The sequence below is a fragment of the Toxorhynchites rutilus genome, chromosome 3 (genome assembly GCF_029784135.1).
Source record: "Toxorhynchites rutilus septentrionalis strain SRP chromosome 3, ASM2978413v1, whole genome shotgun sequence".
In the NCBI taxonomy this organism is placed as follows: domain Eukaryota; kingdom Metazoa; phylum Arthropoda; class Insecta; order Diptera; family Culicidae; genus Toxorhynchites; species Toxorhynchites rutilus.
Genome location: NC_073746.1, coordinates 34,511,990 through 34,529,531, shown reverse-complemented (window position 1 = coordinate 34,529,531; position 17,542 = coordinate 34,511,990). Strand labels below are relative to the sequence as shown.

Below are 17,542 nucleotides of genomic sequence, written 5' to 3'. Positions count from 1 at the left end.
ACTCAACACCAAAAAATACCCCCGACATGCATGTATTTGTAAAGCAGTTTTCCACAGGCACATTAATTTTGAAGTCCGTGCTAGGGAAACACAGCTCGATGGGGAAAAAATACCCCCGACTTGCATGTTTTGATAAATGATGATGATGTTGAATTAAAGAGGCTTTAAACTTTTCAGTTCATTCGCCTCTATTTTGATAAAGCGGATTCCCCCAGGCACATTTATTTTGAAGACCGTGTTAGGGAAACACATGTAACTGGATTTATTCGGCAGATGTGAAAAGCGTTTGAATTCAGTGTATTTTAATTCGTATAGTAATAACTAATCTAATTAATTTAATAAACTAGTTGGTCACATGCGAAAGCATGTGCGGATTTCTTTTGTTCGTTCTATCTCTCTTATTCGAAAGCAGCTCGCGTTGTCGGTAGTGCTATGAGGGCAGGGCGGGTCTGCAACGAAAAGAGAGAATATCACGGTGACACAACGTTCACCCGTCAAATACAGGAACTGATTGTACCTAATCGCTCCTCGCACGCTCGATGAGGACGCTGATTCAGGTCACAATCAGGTTCAGGCTTACCTCCACCGACCGATCCCGTCGGTTCAGGATACGTCTAGATGGAAGCTGCTTCCACTTGTGGGGACTCGATGACTCCTTGGCGGTTATCCTCGTGGTCCACCCACGACCTCTTCCGGTTGGCACGTTTGACTGTGGCGATAAACGGATGCCTCTACTTAGTACACCACTTCCACTCGCGGAACTACAATGGAGAAGGAGATTTTTCGACAAACTAATCAAATGAGGATGTCGATTAACGTGTTGACTCGCTCACGGCTCAATCCAGAAGAACTAGTCACTCGTCGCGTATCCACCATCAGGACTCTTCGCCCCGTCAAGGCTGTCGTTCCGGGGCTTTCGCCGAGGAGAGCCATTTCACAAATGACAGCTGATGTAGGGATAGGACTGTGAACTTTAAGTTAGGAAATGTAAGGATAAGGAGATGGATCGGGAACAGTGGGATTTGGCTTACCATCACCGTCATGATTACTTCCTCGTTATCCTCGTGGATTGTGTTTCTAGCGACAGGATACAACATTCCAAGCAAGTGACGTGCTAATAATCACGTCACCGATTCTGCTCTCTCTGAATCGTTACACACAACTTGATGGGAACAAAAATACCCCCGTCTTTTATGTATATTTACAGAGCGGATTTCCACATGCACATCGATTTTGAAGTCTGTGTTGTGTAAACCGTAAATCGGGCCAATCAAAACTTGGCAGTTGGGGCGTTTAAATAACGCTTGACATTTTACAGTTGTAAGAAATAACACTAGATTGGCTCGGTATTCGGATTGACCTTTTAGAAAAGGTATGATTTTATTCGCGATAAGATGTACTCTTGGATATGATCTTTATTTAAGTGAGGCTGAGCTGCCTACTGTATACGCGTTATATAGTACGCACAGAATCCGATCACTAACTCGAACTCACAGGAAAGCCTATTCCTACTCTTCCGCTAGCTTGATCTTCTGAGTAAGTGATATGAGTAGCTTATGATAGTGTGCTCAGTCGGATAATCCTCGGTTCGACGTTGCTTCGTCGTTGTTGATCGCGTGCTTTGTCGGCTCAACGATTCGTCTTCGGTTTGTGGACATCTGCTTCGACCTTGAGATGGCTATGCGATCGTTCTCGTTGGCACAGGTTTCGTCCTTCTTATTAGTCTTCCTCGTCGGTAGGCGTGTGGATGAGTGATGTACATCAGACGTCATTCATGGTTGTTGGTTGTGCAGTTGATCCTCGGAGCGGAGAATTTATGTAGTATCCAATGAGAGAAAAGTGTAAACCGGAAATAATATGATGATGCAGAATAATCTTAAAGAATATTTGGCGGGCGTGGTGATTGTTCTGGCTGTTGACGGTACGGTACGTTGTACGTTCCAGATGGTGTGGTAGCTTGTCAGCAGTTGCGATGTCCCTCAGACGACGGACGACGTATAAACGATGACTATCCACAGTAGCTAGTTTTGATGATTATGCTCGGTTGACGACATGGAACGATAGTAAGCATTAGTTTCGATATTGATGGTTTAACGGCACAACATACAAGCGCTATCGCGCAGTAAGTAAGCGAAAAGGTTACATTTTAGCGAGAACATCATCGTCACCCAGGGGGGTCTTCGTAGCCACTTGGTTACGCGTTCGCTTAACAAGCGATCGATCGTGAGTTCAAACTCAGGGCCCTCAATTGACCATCTTTGTGTTGTTATAGAATAACTACGTCCACGCAACCATCATCGGCGATGGAAATCGATCCACGGTCGAAATAAGATCGATTCATCCATACAACTGCTCTGCTCTGCAAGACACATCGGGCTGCTGTTCTATGAATAACTCAACAATGATCAATATCAACTGTCTCCGCTGTCCGGTCTACTAAACAATGGATGAACAGAAAGAATACCCTTACGCCTAAATAGCTGCTACTGTGTAATTTACCATAATGTAATGTATCAGAAAACTTAACGCCTAAATGGCTACTACTAACTACTGTGTAATTTACAATTTATAGAAACATAAACATATGCACATGTACACGATTAAAATCCGGCTCTGTTACAGCTAAAATGCTAATAAGCCTAATAAATAAATAAATAAATGAGATAAAAAAAAAATCATCGTCACCCGAATTTGCTGGCTGCTGGATCGGAAGTATGCAAACTTTGCTGATGGCGCGTTTGAATTCGCCATCCTTCGTCATCACCGAGACTACGCGAACATTGCCGTCGTCGCCACGGAAAATTCGAACGACACGGCCTAGGCACCATTTGAGTGGAGGGAGATTATCTTCCTTCAGGAGGACTAAGGTCCCAACAGTCACGTTGTCCCGTTGACGAGTCCATTTCGTACGCGGAAGTAAACCGGAAAGGTAATCCGTACTCCAGCGTTTCCATATTCGTCTCACAAATTCCTGGGTCTGCTGATAACGATCGAGTCGATTCTGCGGCACTGATTCCAATGACGGCTCTGCAACGGCCACTAATGGACGGTGTACTAGAAAATGCCCCGGTGTGAGCACTTCCAAATCTTCAGGATCGGTTGACAGTTGGGTGGGCGGCCTAGAGTTGAGGCAGCTCTCTATTTGGACAGTTAGTGTCTCTAGATCGTCCTTGTACAGCACTGTTGTGCCGATGGTTAATTTGAGGTGCTTTTTAAACGACTTCACGACGGCTTCCCAGAGGCCATCGAAGTTTGGGAAGCGAGGGGGTATAAATTTAAATTGTATTCCCTCTTCTAGACGAAACGACTGCACGTTAATGTTGCTGGAATCTAAATTGCGCTAGAAGTTCAGCTATCGCTCGGGAGGCTCCTCGAAAATTCGTTGCATTGTCGCATTCGATAATCGTTGGCTTCGAACGTCGTGCGATGAACCGTTTAAGGGCCGAAATAAATGCATCGGTTGTTAAATTGGCCACCAATTCGAGGTGGACAGCCTTTGTAGTCAGGCACACGAAAATGGTGACATAACATTTGACCGGTGGAGTTTTGCGGCCAACGTGGCGATAGAAAAGAGGTCCACACCAGTTTTCAAAAAAGGGGTAAGTTGGTGTGACGCGTTCGCTGGGAAGATCTCTCATTAGCTGCTCTCGGACAGTTGGTTTGCAACGATAACATTTTATGCAGCCTTGCACCACCTTCCGCGCCAGGTTGCGGACTCTCAGAGCCAAAACTGTTCACGCAGGCTCGCGATCATGAGCTGTGGTCCAGCGTGCAAGAGCTTCAGGTGATAGTGTGTGACTACCATCTCCGTGAATCGATGATTTGCGCGAAGAATCATGGGATGTTTCCGGTTTTCTGAAATCGGGGCGTTATGAAGGCGGCCACCCACTTTGAGTGTTCCATTTACCAAAATGGGTGTCAGAGTCTTCAATTTTGAGTTGCGGTTAACTTCCACGTTAGTTGCTATGGCGTGGATATCGTCGGCTAAAGTTTCCTGTTGGGCGATACGAACGAGCACGTTCCGTGCTTCGTTAAATTCAATGATACGGAGAAAACCAGTTTTTCGTTTCTGCTGCATCCGTTGCTTGCAATTGTGGACACATCTCAAAAGATGTGCCACTAGATATACCAGTTTGACGTAAGAGGATCGTAAATCAAAGATAGGATTTGGTTCTCTAGTCTGAATGGTAAGTGCTATCGAACGCTCTTCGAGATCGTCAGTAGGAGAGTCTCCAGATGTGAGGCGAACCAGAGGCGGCCAAAATCGGTTCGGTTAACTAAGCCAAGGTGGCTGGTAGCATTCCTCGGGAGATTATATCCGCCGGGTTCTCGTTTCCTGTAACGTGAGTCCACAATCCATCAGCAGTCAGATGTTGGATTTCCGAAACTCGGTTGGCGACAAAAGTTTTCCAACGGGACGGAGCTGCCGATATCCAGTGGAGCACAATCGTGGAATCAGTCCAGAAAAAGCACTTCATGGAGAGGTTCAATGCTTTCTGGATCTTATGGTACAAGTGGGATAATAATAATGCCGATGATAGCTCCAGCCGAGCTATAGACAAATCTTTTTCTGTTTGCGAGTATTTCCCAGTGGCGCTAGTTTCAATTTTGAAGTTAGAAGTTTCACAGACGTGTCCCCACTGGTAGACACGACAAGTGAATAGATGCATGCCCCGTAGGCTCGTTCAGAGGCATCACAAAACCCATGGAGTTCGATGTGGGTTGGATCTACAATCGGAATAACCCAACGTGGAACGGTAATTGTTTCGACTATGACGAGTTGAGAACGAAACTGCAGCCAACTTTGCTGGATTTCATTCTTAAGGGGTTCATCCCAGGAACGGTTACGGCGCCATAAATCCTGGACAAACATTTTAGCGACTACTATTACGGGTCCGAGAAATCCTGGCGGGTCAAATAGACTGGTAGTATCGGAAGCGACAATCCTTTTGGTGATATGGGAGTAGTCCTTCCATTTGGGACCGTGAAAACCAAAAATATCAGATGCTGGTTCCCACCTTAGCCCTAGGGTTTTGATCGAGGCACCAGGATCCAGTCCAAGAACGTTGCGTTCATCTCGCAAAGATTCCGGAATGTGGGCGAGAAGCTCCGGAGAATTAGATGACCATTTCCGTAATTGGAATCCAGCAAAGCCCAAAAGCTGGAGCAGCTGGTTGACCAGAATTCTTCCGGATTCTGTATCTCTACATCCCGTTAGCAAATCGTCCATGTAGAAGTCCTTGCCTACAACTTCTGCGGCATCAGGATGAGACTGTTGACCTACTTTGGAGAGTTCTTGCAAGCATCGAGTGGCCAAGTATGGTGCCAGTTCAAAGTTCCGAATTTGCTGGGAAGGGTCATCTCGCCAGAGTATTCACAGAAGACATCGAAACGAGGGATGCATCAGGATTTGACGGAACATTTTTTCCACGTCGGCAATAAATACGAATTGATGAATTCGCCAACGCAAAATAATAGATACAAGATCATCTTGTATTACTGGCCCCACCATCAGCGCATCATTAAGTGAAATGCCAGTTTCAGTGATACAAGACGCGTCAAACACGACGCGGAGCTTCGTGGTCAAGCTATCCGGACGCTGAATACAGTGGTGTGGGAGGTAGTAGGAGGTGTACTGTGTGGGTACCGTGGTGTCAGTAATTTCTTCCATGTGTCCTAACAGAAGATATTCTTCGATGAAAGCCGAGTATGCGGATTTGAGTTGAGGGTTGGCTTGTAAACGACGTTCCACCGACAGAAAGCGACGTTTGGCGATAGGAGGATGGAGGATGTAGGAGTTTTCCAACATGGACACAACGGACGGTTTTACCGGAAGTCCGACAATGAATCGGCCAGAGGAATCTCTCATGGTCGTCGCAGCAAAATTAGCCTCGTAAATCGATTCTTCCACTGACATGGTGCTAGATGACTGGCAAGATTCTAGTTCCCAAAATCTGGATAGCTTCTCGTCGAAATACTGAGTACACATGTGAACGATACTGACTATTTTCGGATCTGGTCGGCTAGGTCCGACTCTACCAGGAACGACCCATCCAAGCAATATATTTTGCAGCACCGGCTGCCCTGAACCGAGGCGAATGAAACCCTCGAGAAGTAGGTCGTAATAACTGTCCACTCCAATGATCATATCGATTACCATATGGAACTGGGGATCAGCGAGCACCATGTCAGTAGGAAAATTCCATTCAGTAACGTCGATGGGGTTCGCGGGCAGCTCACGGGTTACGGAACTCAAAATATGGAATTTCAGCTGCGTACTATAACTACAGCAATGCGACTGGATGTGAGCACATTTGAAAGGTGAATGGATGGACTGATTACAAAAACCACACGACTTCGCAGAATGCTGGAATGAACGCTGCTAACCTTTGATTTCGGAACCTTTATTAGATCCAATCGAGATGTTTCAGGGAGACGTGACTTTACAGGTGCGATGGACTGAAGAACTATACAATGACCACGCAGGAACTCGATGAGTTGTTCGTATTTGGGAACCTCTGTTGACTTGTGGTGGTTCTCCCATTGTTTGAGAGTAGATGTATCGAGACGAGAGCATCCATCCGTCCGTATTAATATTCATCTTCTGGATCATTTGCAAATTCCTATCGAATTCATCGATGAATCGAGAGAGAGGAAGAGAATCGTAGTTTTTCCGTTTAATAGGTTCCACGGAAAGTAGAGCATCTAAATAAGTTTTGACAACCAGCTTCTTGTTGTCAAAACGTTTGGTTAGCGTTTGCCAAGCTATAGCGTAATTGGCTATCGATTCGACGACGCACTTAGCTTCTTTCGTAACGGATGCGACAAGGTAAGAGAACTTGTCGACATCAGAGAGGTTATGGTTTGAATTAGACTCTTAAAAGTGTCTCGAAATGTCAGCCACTCCGTGACTGACCCGTCAAAAGTAGGAAGCTTGACTTCCGGAAGCTTTATTCTACCCATCTGCTTCGTCCGACTAGAATTCGTACTAGAATCAACCACTTCTGCATTGCTGGTTGACTGTGACTTAGTCATGCGTTCAGCATTTACCAAAAAACCTTTTATTTTCACATAGCACTTCTCAAACTGCTCAAGTGTTTTACGACTGATTTCCTCCTGTTCCTTCTCGTCTTTTGTATCACCATCTTGCTGCATATCGATCTGCAGGCGGTTTTTCAAGAAATTTTCTAAAATTCCATCTAAACGGTCTTTCCACCCCGCTACTTGTCCGGCATCACGCTCCTGATCGTAGCCATCGACAAATTTAACCACGTTGTTGAGCGTATCGAAATAAAAACGTTCTTGTTTGCTCAATGCTCATAAATCGGCTGGCATGACGAAAGGAATTCAATGCACAGCTCTGATCACTCAAGTAACCACCACCTCGTGTTAGTTTAAATCGTTCAAACGTGAAACCGTACAACTCAATTTATCAGAAAAATGCTCAATATCTGTCTGCTCCTAATTTCATTTAACAATTGTCTGATGGGTTAGTCGCATGCTTCTACTCGCTTACCTCTAAACCAATTAACAATTGGCAGATCGATGACCGACGCCCGACGCCGCGACGCTTTTTGTCGAAACAGCTATTGTTTCAATTCTATTGTGTGGACCCAAGCCACATGTGGTCGACTCAAGCCAAGCCTTGGGGTCACCTTCACTTGGATGCTGTGTGGCTGCACTGTTGGCACTATTTTCCGATCTAAGCGGACTACACTTTAGTGTTTGATTATATCGATTAGTTCGATTTATTACGGAGATATTCTCACTGCACAGTATGAGTTTGTTTGATTTTACTAATTGTGATAGACGCGTAGAAATATTTCCTATCAATTTGATGCAAATATCTTTCCGATCTGTTAAGAACTGTTCGAGTTATAAGCATTCGAAATACGGGTAGGGCTAGCACACAAACCGGCAGAACAAATGTATGGGAACAAGGAAGTTCTTCCAGTTTACATGAATTCAAACCGTTTAGAGATCAGCGAAATGTAATGTATAGCATATCAAACAAATCTTAGAGAAAATCCGATTCGATTGGTATGCAAATCATAAGAATTCGTTCACAGTGAAAATAGTTATTAATGTTAACTTTATTTCATAAAAACGTGACTTGTTTTCTGATTTGTCACCCTTCCTGAAAGACGTAGTTCTACGTCAAAAGTTTAAGTCTCATTAATTCACTAAGAAATTTTCCCTTCCCGTTTGGCGGTCATTGTTAACGGCGAGCTTCGAACGAGGATGAATTGTCTTTCTCATTTTGTTCATCGTGTGTCACGTAGGATCTATAGTGAAAAACGTACTTTTTCGTTTATTTCACGCCATCCTCAAAAGCTTCGAGATAAAAATTTGAAAAAAAATACTGAATGTGCATCTTACTACGGTGTATCACGAAAAATTATCAAAAATTGAAGTACTAAAAAAAATTGAAATTTTGAAAATTTGTTTCGCCTCCCTTTATATTTATGGTGAAAAATGCACCTTCTCGTTTTTTTCACGCCATTCTCAATAGCTTTGAGACAAAAATATGGAAAAAATACTGAAAGTACATCTTACTAAGATGTATCGATTAGAATGAAAGAGGGGTGTAAGTGATTTGATCGATTTCTGTACATCGACTCTCTCTTTTGGTCATAACTTAGCTGCAAACTCATTCTCAGCTGTAATTAACAATGTGGAAGATAGGCCGGAACCTCATCTATCGGATTCTATAGAAAAATTAAATTGGAACGTTTTTGTAATTGAGTTATTTTTCTCATTAATCTGAATGATCTTCCCACAGGGACTTCATTTTTTCTCACAGAGCTCTATCGTACTGCTGACTCCTATGAATTTGGTAAACCATCTAAATCCAATGTAAAGATAATCTCATATGTTTCAAGATATGAGAAAAAATCTTTGTACAGCGCAATGCTCTAAATATACCGACAAAATTTAGACATATAAAAACAAAATTTAAATATATGTCAGAGCAGTACTGGCTCTCTAAATTCAAAATAAACTAAAAATGCCTAAAGGCCAAAAACATATTTTTTTTCGCGCAATCCTCTTAAAACTTCAATAAAAAATTAAGCTACGTGTGGAAAAACAACACACACGAATGCATTTAAATAAAACTTAGAGCAAAAGTGGATCTCAAATTAATATTTCTTTCAAAATTTCGAAATGCCTGAAAATATATAATTTAACTAGCTAGAGTAGGGTAAATGATCTTGGTTTGTCCAGTCGAAAATATGATCATGGTTTGCCCACTTGTTTGAATGCTCTAATTCAGCGCTCCTGTGTCAAATAAGGCCTTCGAATGTTTCGAAACATATAAATGAAATTGCCTTTTACATGATTTGTAGTAGTTTGATAGTATATTTTTACGAAATCACATGTTTTAAAGGATTATAAAATACACCTTCTATTTGTGTCAATGCGCCCCTCATTAGAGCTAACTTTTAATCGATCACCAGATGATTATTTGGCACGTATTCAGACCTTTCCTGGATTACAACACTTATAAATATTGTAAACATCATGCTTGCTCACCATTTGTATCGGATTTACATAGCTAAACCATTAAATTAACGCATTTTGATGAACTCAATTTTGATGATCATGAGTTGTCCAATTCAATAATGTTGTTTTGTCCACATGATTTCTATGGCAACCGCTTGGCGCGCTGCAGTTTGTTTATGTTTGTTTATGGTGTGCTTCGCGCATAGCAGAAGTATGGTTTTTCTGTGTTGATTGTGTTGAGGTGAATACTTCTAAAATGCCCAAGAAAAGGCAATATTCTGAAGAAAGCCTAAATTATGAATGAATCAATATGATGACAGTAAACTCAAGCAATGATAAATGCAACATCTAATTGTGAATTCGAATGTTTTCATTCAAAAATGGAGATTTCTAAAACCGGACAAACCATGATCATTTTTTTGGGCAAACCATGATCATTTCCGAATAAAAAAATTTCAAAATTTCAATATTTTTTTTAATACTTTAATATTAGATAAATTTTTTTTGATAATTTTTATTGATACACCGTAGTAAGATGCACATTCAGTATTTTTTTCAAATTTTTATCTCGAAGCTTTTGAGGATGGCGTGAAATAAACGAAAAAGTACGTTTTTCACTATAGATCCTACGTCAAACCACATAGGGGTTCAAATAAACCACCAAAAATTCTTATATCATATCCTATACAATATTTGCCATACAACTGGTGATTTGGTTTGGGGGCACTTTTTACTCCCTTACCCAGGCCCTTTAAGAAAAAAAACTTCGGCCCTTCTCAAAGGGTAGTCGATTTTGTTCCTTCGCAAAGTTACATAAAAGTCCAATGTCTTTAGACTAACAACGTTTCAGTGCAATCAGAGATGGTGCAGCCAATAGCCAGCCGAGTTGACATATAAATCGACATGAATACAATGATTTATTTATCATTTTCCTTTCAAACTAGAAATATACAAAAGAGCTGAGTGCAAAAGTCATGATTCATTCCCGGATTTGAGATCAAAATACGGATCCATTACAATTTCTTTTTCGAAAATGTCAAAACGGACACCAAGTTATCCAGGATCGTCCATTGTTAACTACACTCGACAAAAAATTGAGGAACAGAGTGTGAAATCGAAAATTTTAGGTGAGTTTTGAAGTGCTCGTGAAGTAACTTCAAGAAATAAAGGGCGAACACGAACTTATTGCGACACCGAAAATGTCATGCCAATTTTCTTATAATGTTTAGAATCAAACCAAAATTTTAGGATAGTTTTATACATATACTTACTTCAAAAATCAAAAGAAAAGTTAATCGGTGGAGCCTTGAGTGTATAATTGAACGCATTTTCGCTTGATGCCCTCCATCAAAGTCTTTGCAGTGTCATCCGGTACCAGTTTCTCAGTTTTTTTCCATTTTCTTAACATGTACTTCTCGTCTTTGACTGTCTTCTTGCTCTTCCAAAGTTCCCGCTTCATTATTGCCCAGTACTGCTCCACCGGGCGCAGCTCCATACAGTTTGGCGGGTTCATGTCCTTTGGAACAAAATGGACAGAATTGGCCTCATACCACTCCAGGACACTTTTAGAATAGTGGCATGATGCCCAATTTGGCCAAAATAGTGGAACTTCATCGTGCTGCTGCAAGAACGGCAAAAGGCGCTACGCGAGGCACTCAGATTTGTAGATCTCGCCATTCACTGTGCCCTTTGTCACGAAAGGCTCATTCCTCAGCCCGCAAGAGCAGATGGCCTGCCAAACGAGATATTTGGAGGCGAACTTCGACATTTTCTTCTTCGTAAATTTGTCGTCCACATCGAACTTGCTCTTGCCGGTGAAAAACTCCAACCCCGGAATTTGCTTAAAATCGGTTTTTATATACTTTTCGTCGTCCATCACACAGTAGCCATATTTTGTCGGCATCTTCTCGTAGAGCTTCCATGCCCGTGTTTTAGCCGTCGATTGTCGATTGTCGGAGTGTTTGGAAAGTTCTGTACCTTGTATATATGTAGTCCAGTTCTCTTCTTTGCATTCTGGACGTAGCTCTACGACATGCCGATCTTTTTAGCCAAATCTCGGCTTGAGACGTTGGGATTTGCTTTAATCATCCGCTTCACCTTTCCCTCCGTCTTTTTGCTCTCCGGTCCCGGTTTTCTTCCAGCTCCTTTGCCGTGGTCCAACGTTAACCGCTCCTGGAACCGCTTCAACACTCTGGAGACGGTTGAATGGTGAATGTTCAACATTTTTCCCAACTGCCGGTGCGACAGGTCAGGAAATTCCAGGTGTTTGGAAAGAATTTGTTCTCTCGACTCGCGTCGGTTCACCTCCATTTTCGTTGAATCGAAAAACACGACTTCGAGTTTGACAGCATGTAGATAATATGCATCAATGAGTGTGCAAAATTTGGTTGATTTTTACCCAATGGTAAAAAAGTTATGCCCTGTTGAATGTGTCGCAATAATTTCGTGTTCACCCTTTATAAACTCATGAAGATGCACATCATTTTAAAGTTTTTAACTTTCAAGTTTAGGAAATTTCTATCTTGGTGTGTGTAGAATTCAAAAGCATTTTTAAAATCACCCAAAAATTTCGCTTCGCACTTTGTTCCTTTTTTTTTAATTTGTCGAGTGTATAAACGCCTTCCCGTTACGTTTTTTTTTTATTTCAACACTTTCCGTCCGCACGTCTTTTAAAATTTTATTCGCTCTTCGCCGGCCGCTCTTGTCGTTAAGTTTTACTAATCTCGTCGTTAGTTCTGATAAATACTCAACCCTGTTCCCATATTTGAATGAACTTTCGAAGATATACATATGAAAATATTTTAAACCTGTTCATATTCCCTGCTACTATATGTCCATGAGGGTATTCATCGAAAAAAAAATAAATTAAATAACACTTTTGTAAAACATTTGACCGAATAATTCAGAAAACAGTCTGTTGAATTGCAAGGAAATGCATTTAAGTTTGAGGAAACATGAGCTTCTAAAGATATAATTGGTATTTTTCTTAACATGTCCGTATTCTCCCCACCTCCCCTACTTCCAAAAACATAAAACTTGTAGACTCGAAAAAAAAAAATCTCGTAATGCTTCCTTTGACACATAGTTTAGTGGAGAAGGAGTTAGTATCAAAGTAAAAGTAATGCGGTTCGAAAAGGTGCAGAAACTTTCCACTGCTGATGCTGTCATGCAGTTGAAATTATTGCTGTCGGCAGTGAGCCACACCTTCGGTGAAGTTAGGGAAAGAGAAAAAGTTGAAAGAAAAACTTACTTATTTCTTCCCTTCAACCCTGATAACCGGTAGAAGTTTTCGTTTGAATTATTGCTTCATATCCGTAATTTTACTCAATCAAAGTGTTGAAAGAGCTATTTTTAGGGCACATGTTAATTCAAAAGTGCGTGCGATTTGGACGAGGCTTTACAATGTATCAATGTACTTCAACATATTTTGTGTCCTAGTGGTTCAGCACCTCAGAACCCTGCAGTCACACAACCGTGACAGAATAATGAAACAAACAAAACATCAGCACCACTCGGCACGGGTAAGGGTAAGACACTTTCACAAACACTCAATCAGCACCTTTTTTTCTCTTCATTTCGGGAGAACATAAACCAGCGGCAGAAACATGACGAAGGGATTTTAATTAAACGTACATGTTCCAATTACGCCGTATGGGAACTACGGACAACCTTCCCTTTCTCTCCGTAGAAGATCGCTCCGAGCTAGCACGATGAAACCTTGAGGAAAAGAAAACAAGGTGCATGAATATAAAACTCGCATTGTTTTTCTTTTTTTTTTTCACACAAACACACACCCACACACATATAATCAGGAGCGCCATGGAGTGTGGTGTGGTGTTGCTTTTGTCGCTTTTGCCATTTCCCGGCGAAGGACAAGCCTCGGGTGGAAAATGCTGATTCGTGTATGTTTGTTATTGTTGTTTTGTTGGAGGTAACGGAAGGATAATTGAAACAACAGGAAAGAGCACGTTCACGTGTACCATCTCGATTCAATGTGAGGAAAGCGCAAACAAAAAAAAAGTATAGTTGTGTAGGAGAGTTGGATATTAATTTTCACGGCTTTAGAAAAGATTTCACAGAGTACAAGAGTTTTCAACTTGGAAGGTAAAGTATCATCGAGTTCCACTGTAGCTCGTCTACAAATTTCTTTTTCTGAGACGTTGACTTTTTGGTTTGAAAAGGTCATGAACACCACGATCGGTAATAAAAAGGTTAAAGACACCAAAACCGTGTCTGCAGTTGAAATACTGACGCAAGACGATACTTCCAAAAAGTGATTCGCATATACACTTGCAGACTTTGTCATCTCCTGCAAAAGTTTCGCGTTTTTCGTCTTCCTCCGGACTCCGTCGGCGCGAATCATTAGCATTCAGATGGGTACCCCGACTTTTCGTATTTTCTGCTTTGATGGGACCTCTGTGTGTGCTTTGCAAGGATATGCATTTTCACCATGTGAACATGATTCCCTTCATCGGTAAGACTTTTCCGAAGAGCATTGAGGGATTCATTAGGTAGCTCCGTGAGATGTTGTGAAGCTATGTATTTTTCTGACATCGCAACGCTAAACTTTGCAGTCTGGGATTGTTATATTACTGGTTGCTTGAATGTTCTGACAAGTGGGACAAGTTTTTCATCGAAGGTGAAATAAGATAGAGAATCTTGAAAGGTCATTGAAGTTTGAAGTTTATGTTTGTATAAGCTTCAAAGTATAATTCAACATTTATATAATACTAGCTGACCCGGCAAACTTCGCCCCGCCCATAATTTATTTTTCGTTATCACATCCAGGCTTTTTTTTACTAAGCGCACGTTCATAGGAACTGTTCATTGATTAGAAAATCTTCCCTTTAAAACTACCTTTTACTATAAAATTCCTAGTACCTTTGCGTTGGGCAAAACTTCCGTGTGAAGCTTTCGGCTGCTCGTTGGCTGAAGCGGGAGTGGAATTAACATGAAAATAAGATTTATTTTATACTCGCCCAGCCAATATTTATCTTCTGCTTCACTTCTGCGGACCAGTGAAAACTCTTCACTCTGCTTGCTTTTTACATATTCTGAGAACACATTCTGATGTAAGAAATATTGTACTTTTGAACTCTTCACAATAAGAGAAAAAATGTGCGAATTTCTGCGTATTTTTTCGGTTTACCAATCAGAACGAAGCGCGGGTTCACATGCGTAAAAGTGAAGAAAAATGGAAAATTCAAAGCTTTTGCTGCGGAAAAATACTTATTCGCGTTGCTTTGAGAGTGAATCAGATGTGCCGGGTTTGAAGACATGTCCTCATTTTGAAGACATTTGACTTACTGCGAAGACATTTAATTTCGTGAAAACATTATGAAATATGTGAATATATGTATTTCAGTATGATAGCGCATGTGAATTGTTGAAAGATATTATTTCCATAACTATTGGCCAAAAATATCGTCAAAAGAAATAGGGCTTTTGCCTCAGATCATTCGCTCGGTTTTTTTTCAATGTCACTTGTTTACTTTTATTCTCAGTTATCAACGGAAATTTTTCTCTCGAGGGTTTTTTTTTGTTTTAAACTTGCAATAATCGCACTTCGGATAAACCTTATTGGTTACGATATCGCCACTGCGCAAAGCTAGTCATTCACTCGTTTTTTCCAAGCATAGAATCCACGAGTATATAGAATCAATTCAACAACAAAGCAACTTTTACTTAAAATTCCGGAGAACTTCAAGTGGTCTGAATACATATGAACAAATTGAGTTATCACAGTTCCGTTTTATGGAAGAACTGGGGCGATTAATAAAAATATGTTTTTATGTAAAAAGTAGTATTGAAATATAACTGGCGCCCGAATAGTTAAGTGAGAAAAATCCGAAAAAACAACACTACCGCATAAAGCAGCCGTGGAGAAAAGACACCTTAGTAATCGTCGGCAGCTGACAACTCGACGATGGAAATAAGGGAATCTGTCACTCCACTGGAAAGGTTGGAGATCGCGCTTGGTATTAATTGGAGTCCTGCCGAAACAGGATAGGGACCCAAGCCCTAGAGCCTATTAAAACCAAATCCGAAAAAAATAGAAGTTATCCAAAAGTATCCAGAACCTCGTAATCTGAAAGAATTACGTGCTTTCTTAGAATTGTCAGGATATTACAGATGATTAGTTAAGAATTATGCCAAAATCGCCAAGCCATTAACTAAATGTTTAAAGAAGAAAATGGACATAAACAAATTTCAAAGCATGAATCTAAAGAATACAATATAACTTTGGACATCGAAGGAAAAAATGCCTTCAGAATATTAAAAAGAAATTTTATCTTCAGAAGATGTATTAGCATTTCCTGATTTTGGTAAACCGTTTTTACTTACAACTGACGCTTCAAATAAAGCTATTGGTGCCGTTTTATCTCGAAAATGTCACGATGGAGAAAGACCTATCACATTTATTTCAAAAACATTGTCTAGTGCGGAAGAAAATTACGCAATAAATGAAAAATAGATGCTTGCAATTGTTTGGGCATTGCACACTCTAGGAAATTTTATTAAATTTTATCATAAGATAATAATATAGATCAAGATCAAGTTACGGTTTAGTTATTCTGTTTAATAATTATAAAAGCCACATCTTCATTGAACCTAGTTTTTCAAGAGAAAATTTATTAAAAAAGTTAAAACAATTCTTAAATCCGAATGTTATCAATGGAATATACACTACTGAACCAACTATGGCAACAATTCAAGAAATTTACAGGGAAACATTCAATCCCAGATTTATGAAAGCTAGGTTTTCGCAAATTAAAGTTCAAGATTTGAATAATGAAGAAATACAATTGGAAGAAATTTGAAAAAATCATCAATTTGCTCATAGAAATGCTAAAGAGAATTCAGAGCAATTATTGAAAAAAATTTACTCCCCTCAAATGAATAAAACTATTGCACAGTTCGTAAAAAATTGTGAAATTTGTAAAACAGAAAAATACCAAAGAAATCCTCAAAAAATAATACCTTTTAAAACACCAATTCCAACACGACCAGGAGAAATTATACATATAGATATATTCATATATAAGCAAGATAATCTATTCCTAACAATAATTGACAAATTTTCTAAATTTATAAAATATAGAGCAATTGAATCCAAATCACTTTTAGATATAGAAGAAGCTCTTTTTGATTTAATTCATGAATGGAATATACCAAAAATTAGTGTAATGGACAATGAAAGCTCCTTCAGTTCAAATGTGGTTGAGCAACGTTTGAAAAACTTGGGAATTGAAGTTCATCAAACCCCAATTAACAAATCAGAGACTAACGGTCAGATAGAAAGAAGCCATTCTACTATCAGAGGAATAGCTAATAGCAATTAATTCGATTTACTGTTTATAAATATAATAATACTATTCACAGGTTTATCAAAAACACTCCTCATAAGGTTTATATAGCAGAAACAAATCAAGATTTAAGTATAGAAGAAATAAACAAGAGAAAAACTAAATGTCATGAAAAAATAATAAATCTATATTCAAGAAAAAATGAAAACATTGAAGATAATAATTATCCGGCATTTGAGCCAGGATCATATGCATTTGCAAAAACGAAAGGAATTTCCAAACGGAAAAGTAGATATAAAAAGATACAAATCAAAGATACATATATTATCGATAGCAATGATAGAAAAATACATAAAATAAATTTGAGAAAAAACTAATGGTATATGTTACTTTTTTTTATTTTTCAGACTTATAATATGCACTATGTTAATAATTCAAGAAGAAATCCAAATCCATGGTTTAAACAGAAACCCGATTGCAACAATATCTTTAGGTAAAGCGAAAATAAAAATAGGACATATAAGAATGATACAACCTATAGATCTTATCCATCTTCATGAAATAATTCTTAAATTTGATAATTTGATAAAGCAAAATGTATACAATAGTCAGTTATATCGATTGTTAGAAAATAGAAATCATTTATTATATCAAACATATTTGAAAATTGTACCACACAACACATCACAAAGTCGTGTAAAACGATGGGAAGATGCAGGATGAATTTTGAA

At 39.7% G+C, this 17,542-nt stretch overlaps 1 protein-coding gene and 1 pseudogene across 1 annotated transcript; both read right to left on the bottom strand.

The window, feature by feature from the left end:
- Positions 1–398: 398 nt before the first annotated feature.
- LOC129773017 (uncharacterized) lies at positions 399–6,187 on the bottom strand. The gene is made up of 4 exons (XM_055776567.1): positions 5,501–6,187; positions 4,632–5,347; positions 581–761; positions 399–449 (listed from the first exon to the last, which is right to left on the bottom strand). Exons 1-4 carry the CDS (start codon positions 6,185–6,187, stop codon positions 399–401), a joined length of 1,635 nt encoding a protein of 544 aa, XP_055632542.1.
- An 8,721-nt stretch (positions 6,188–14,908) lies between these two features.
- On the bottom strand, positions 14,909–15,114 carry LOC129780776 (U4 spliceosomal RNA; annotated as a pseudogene).
- Between the last annotated feature and the right edge of the window lie 2,428 nt (positions 15,115–17,542).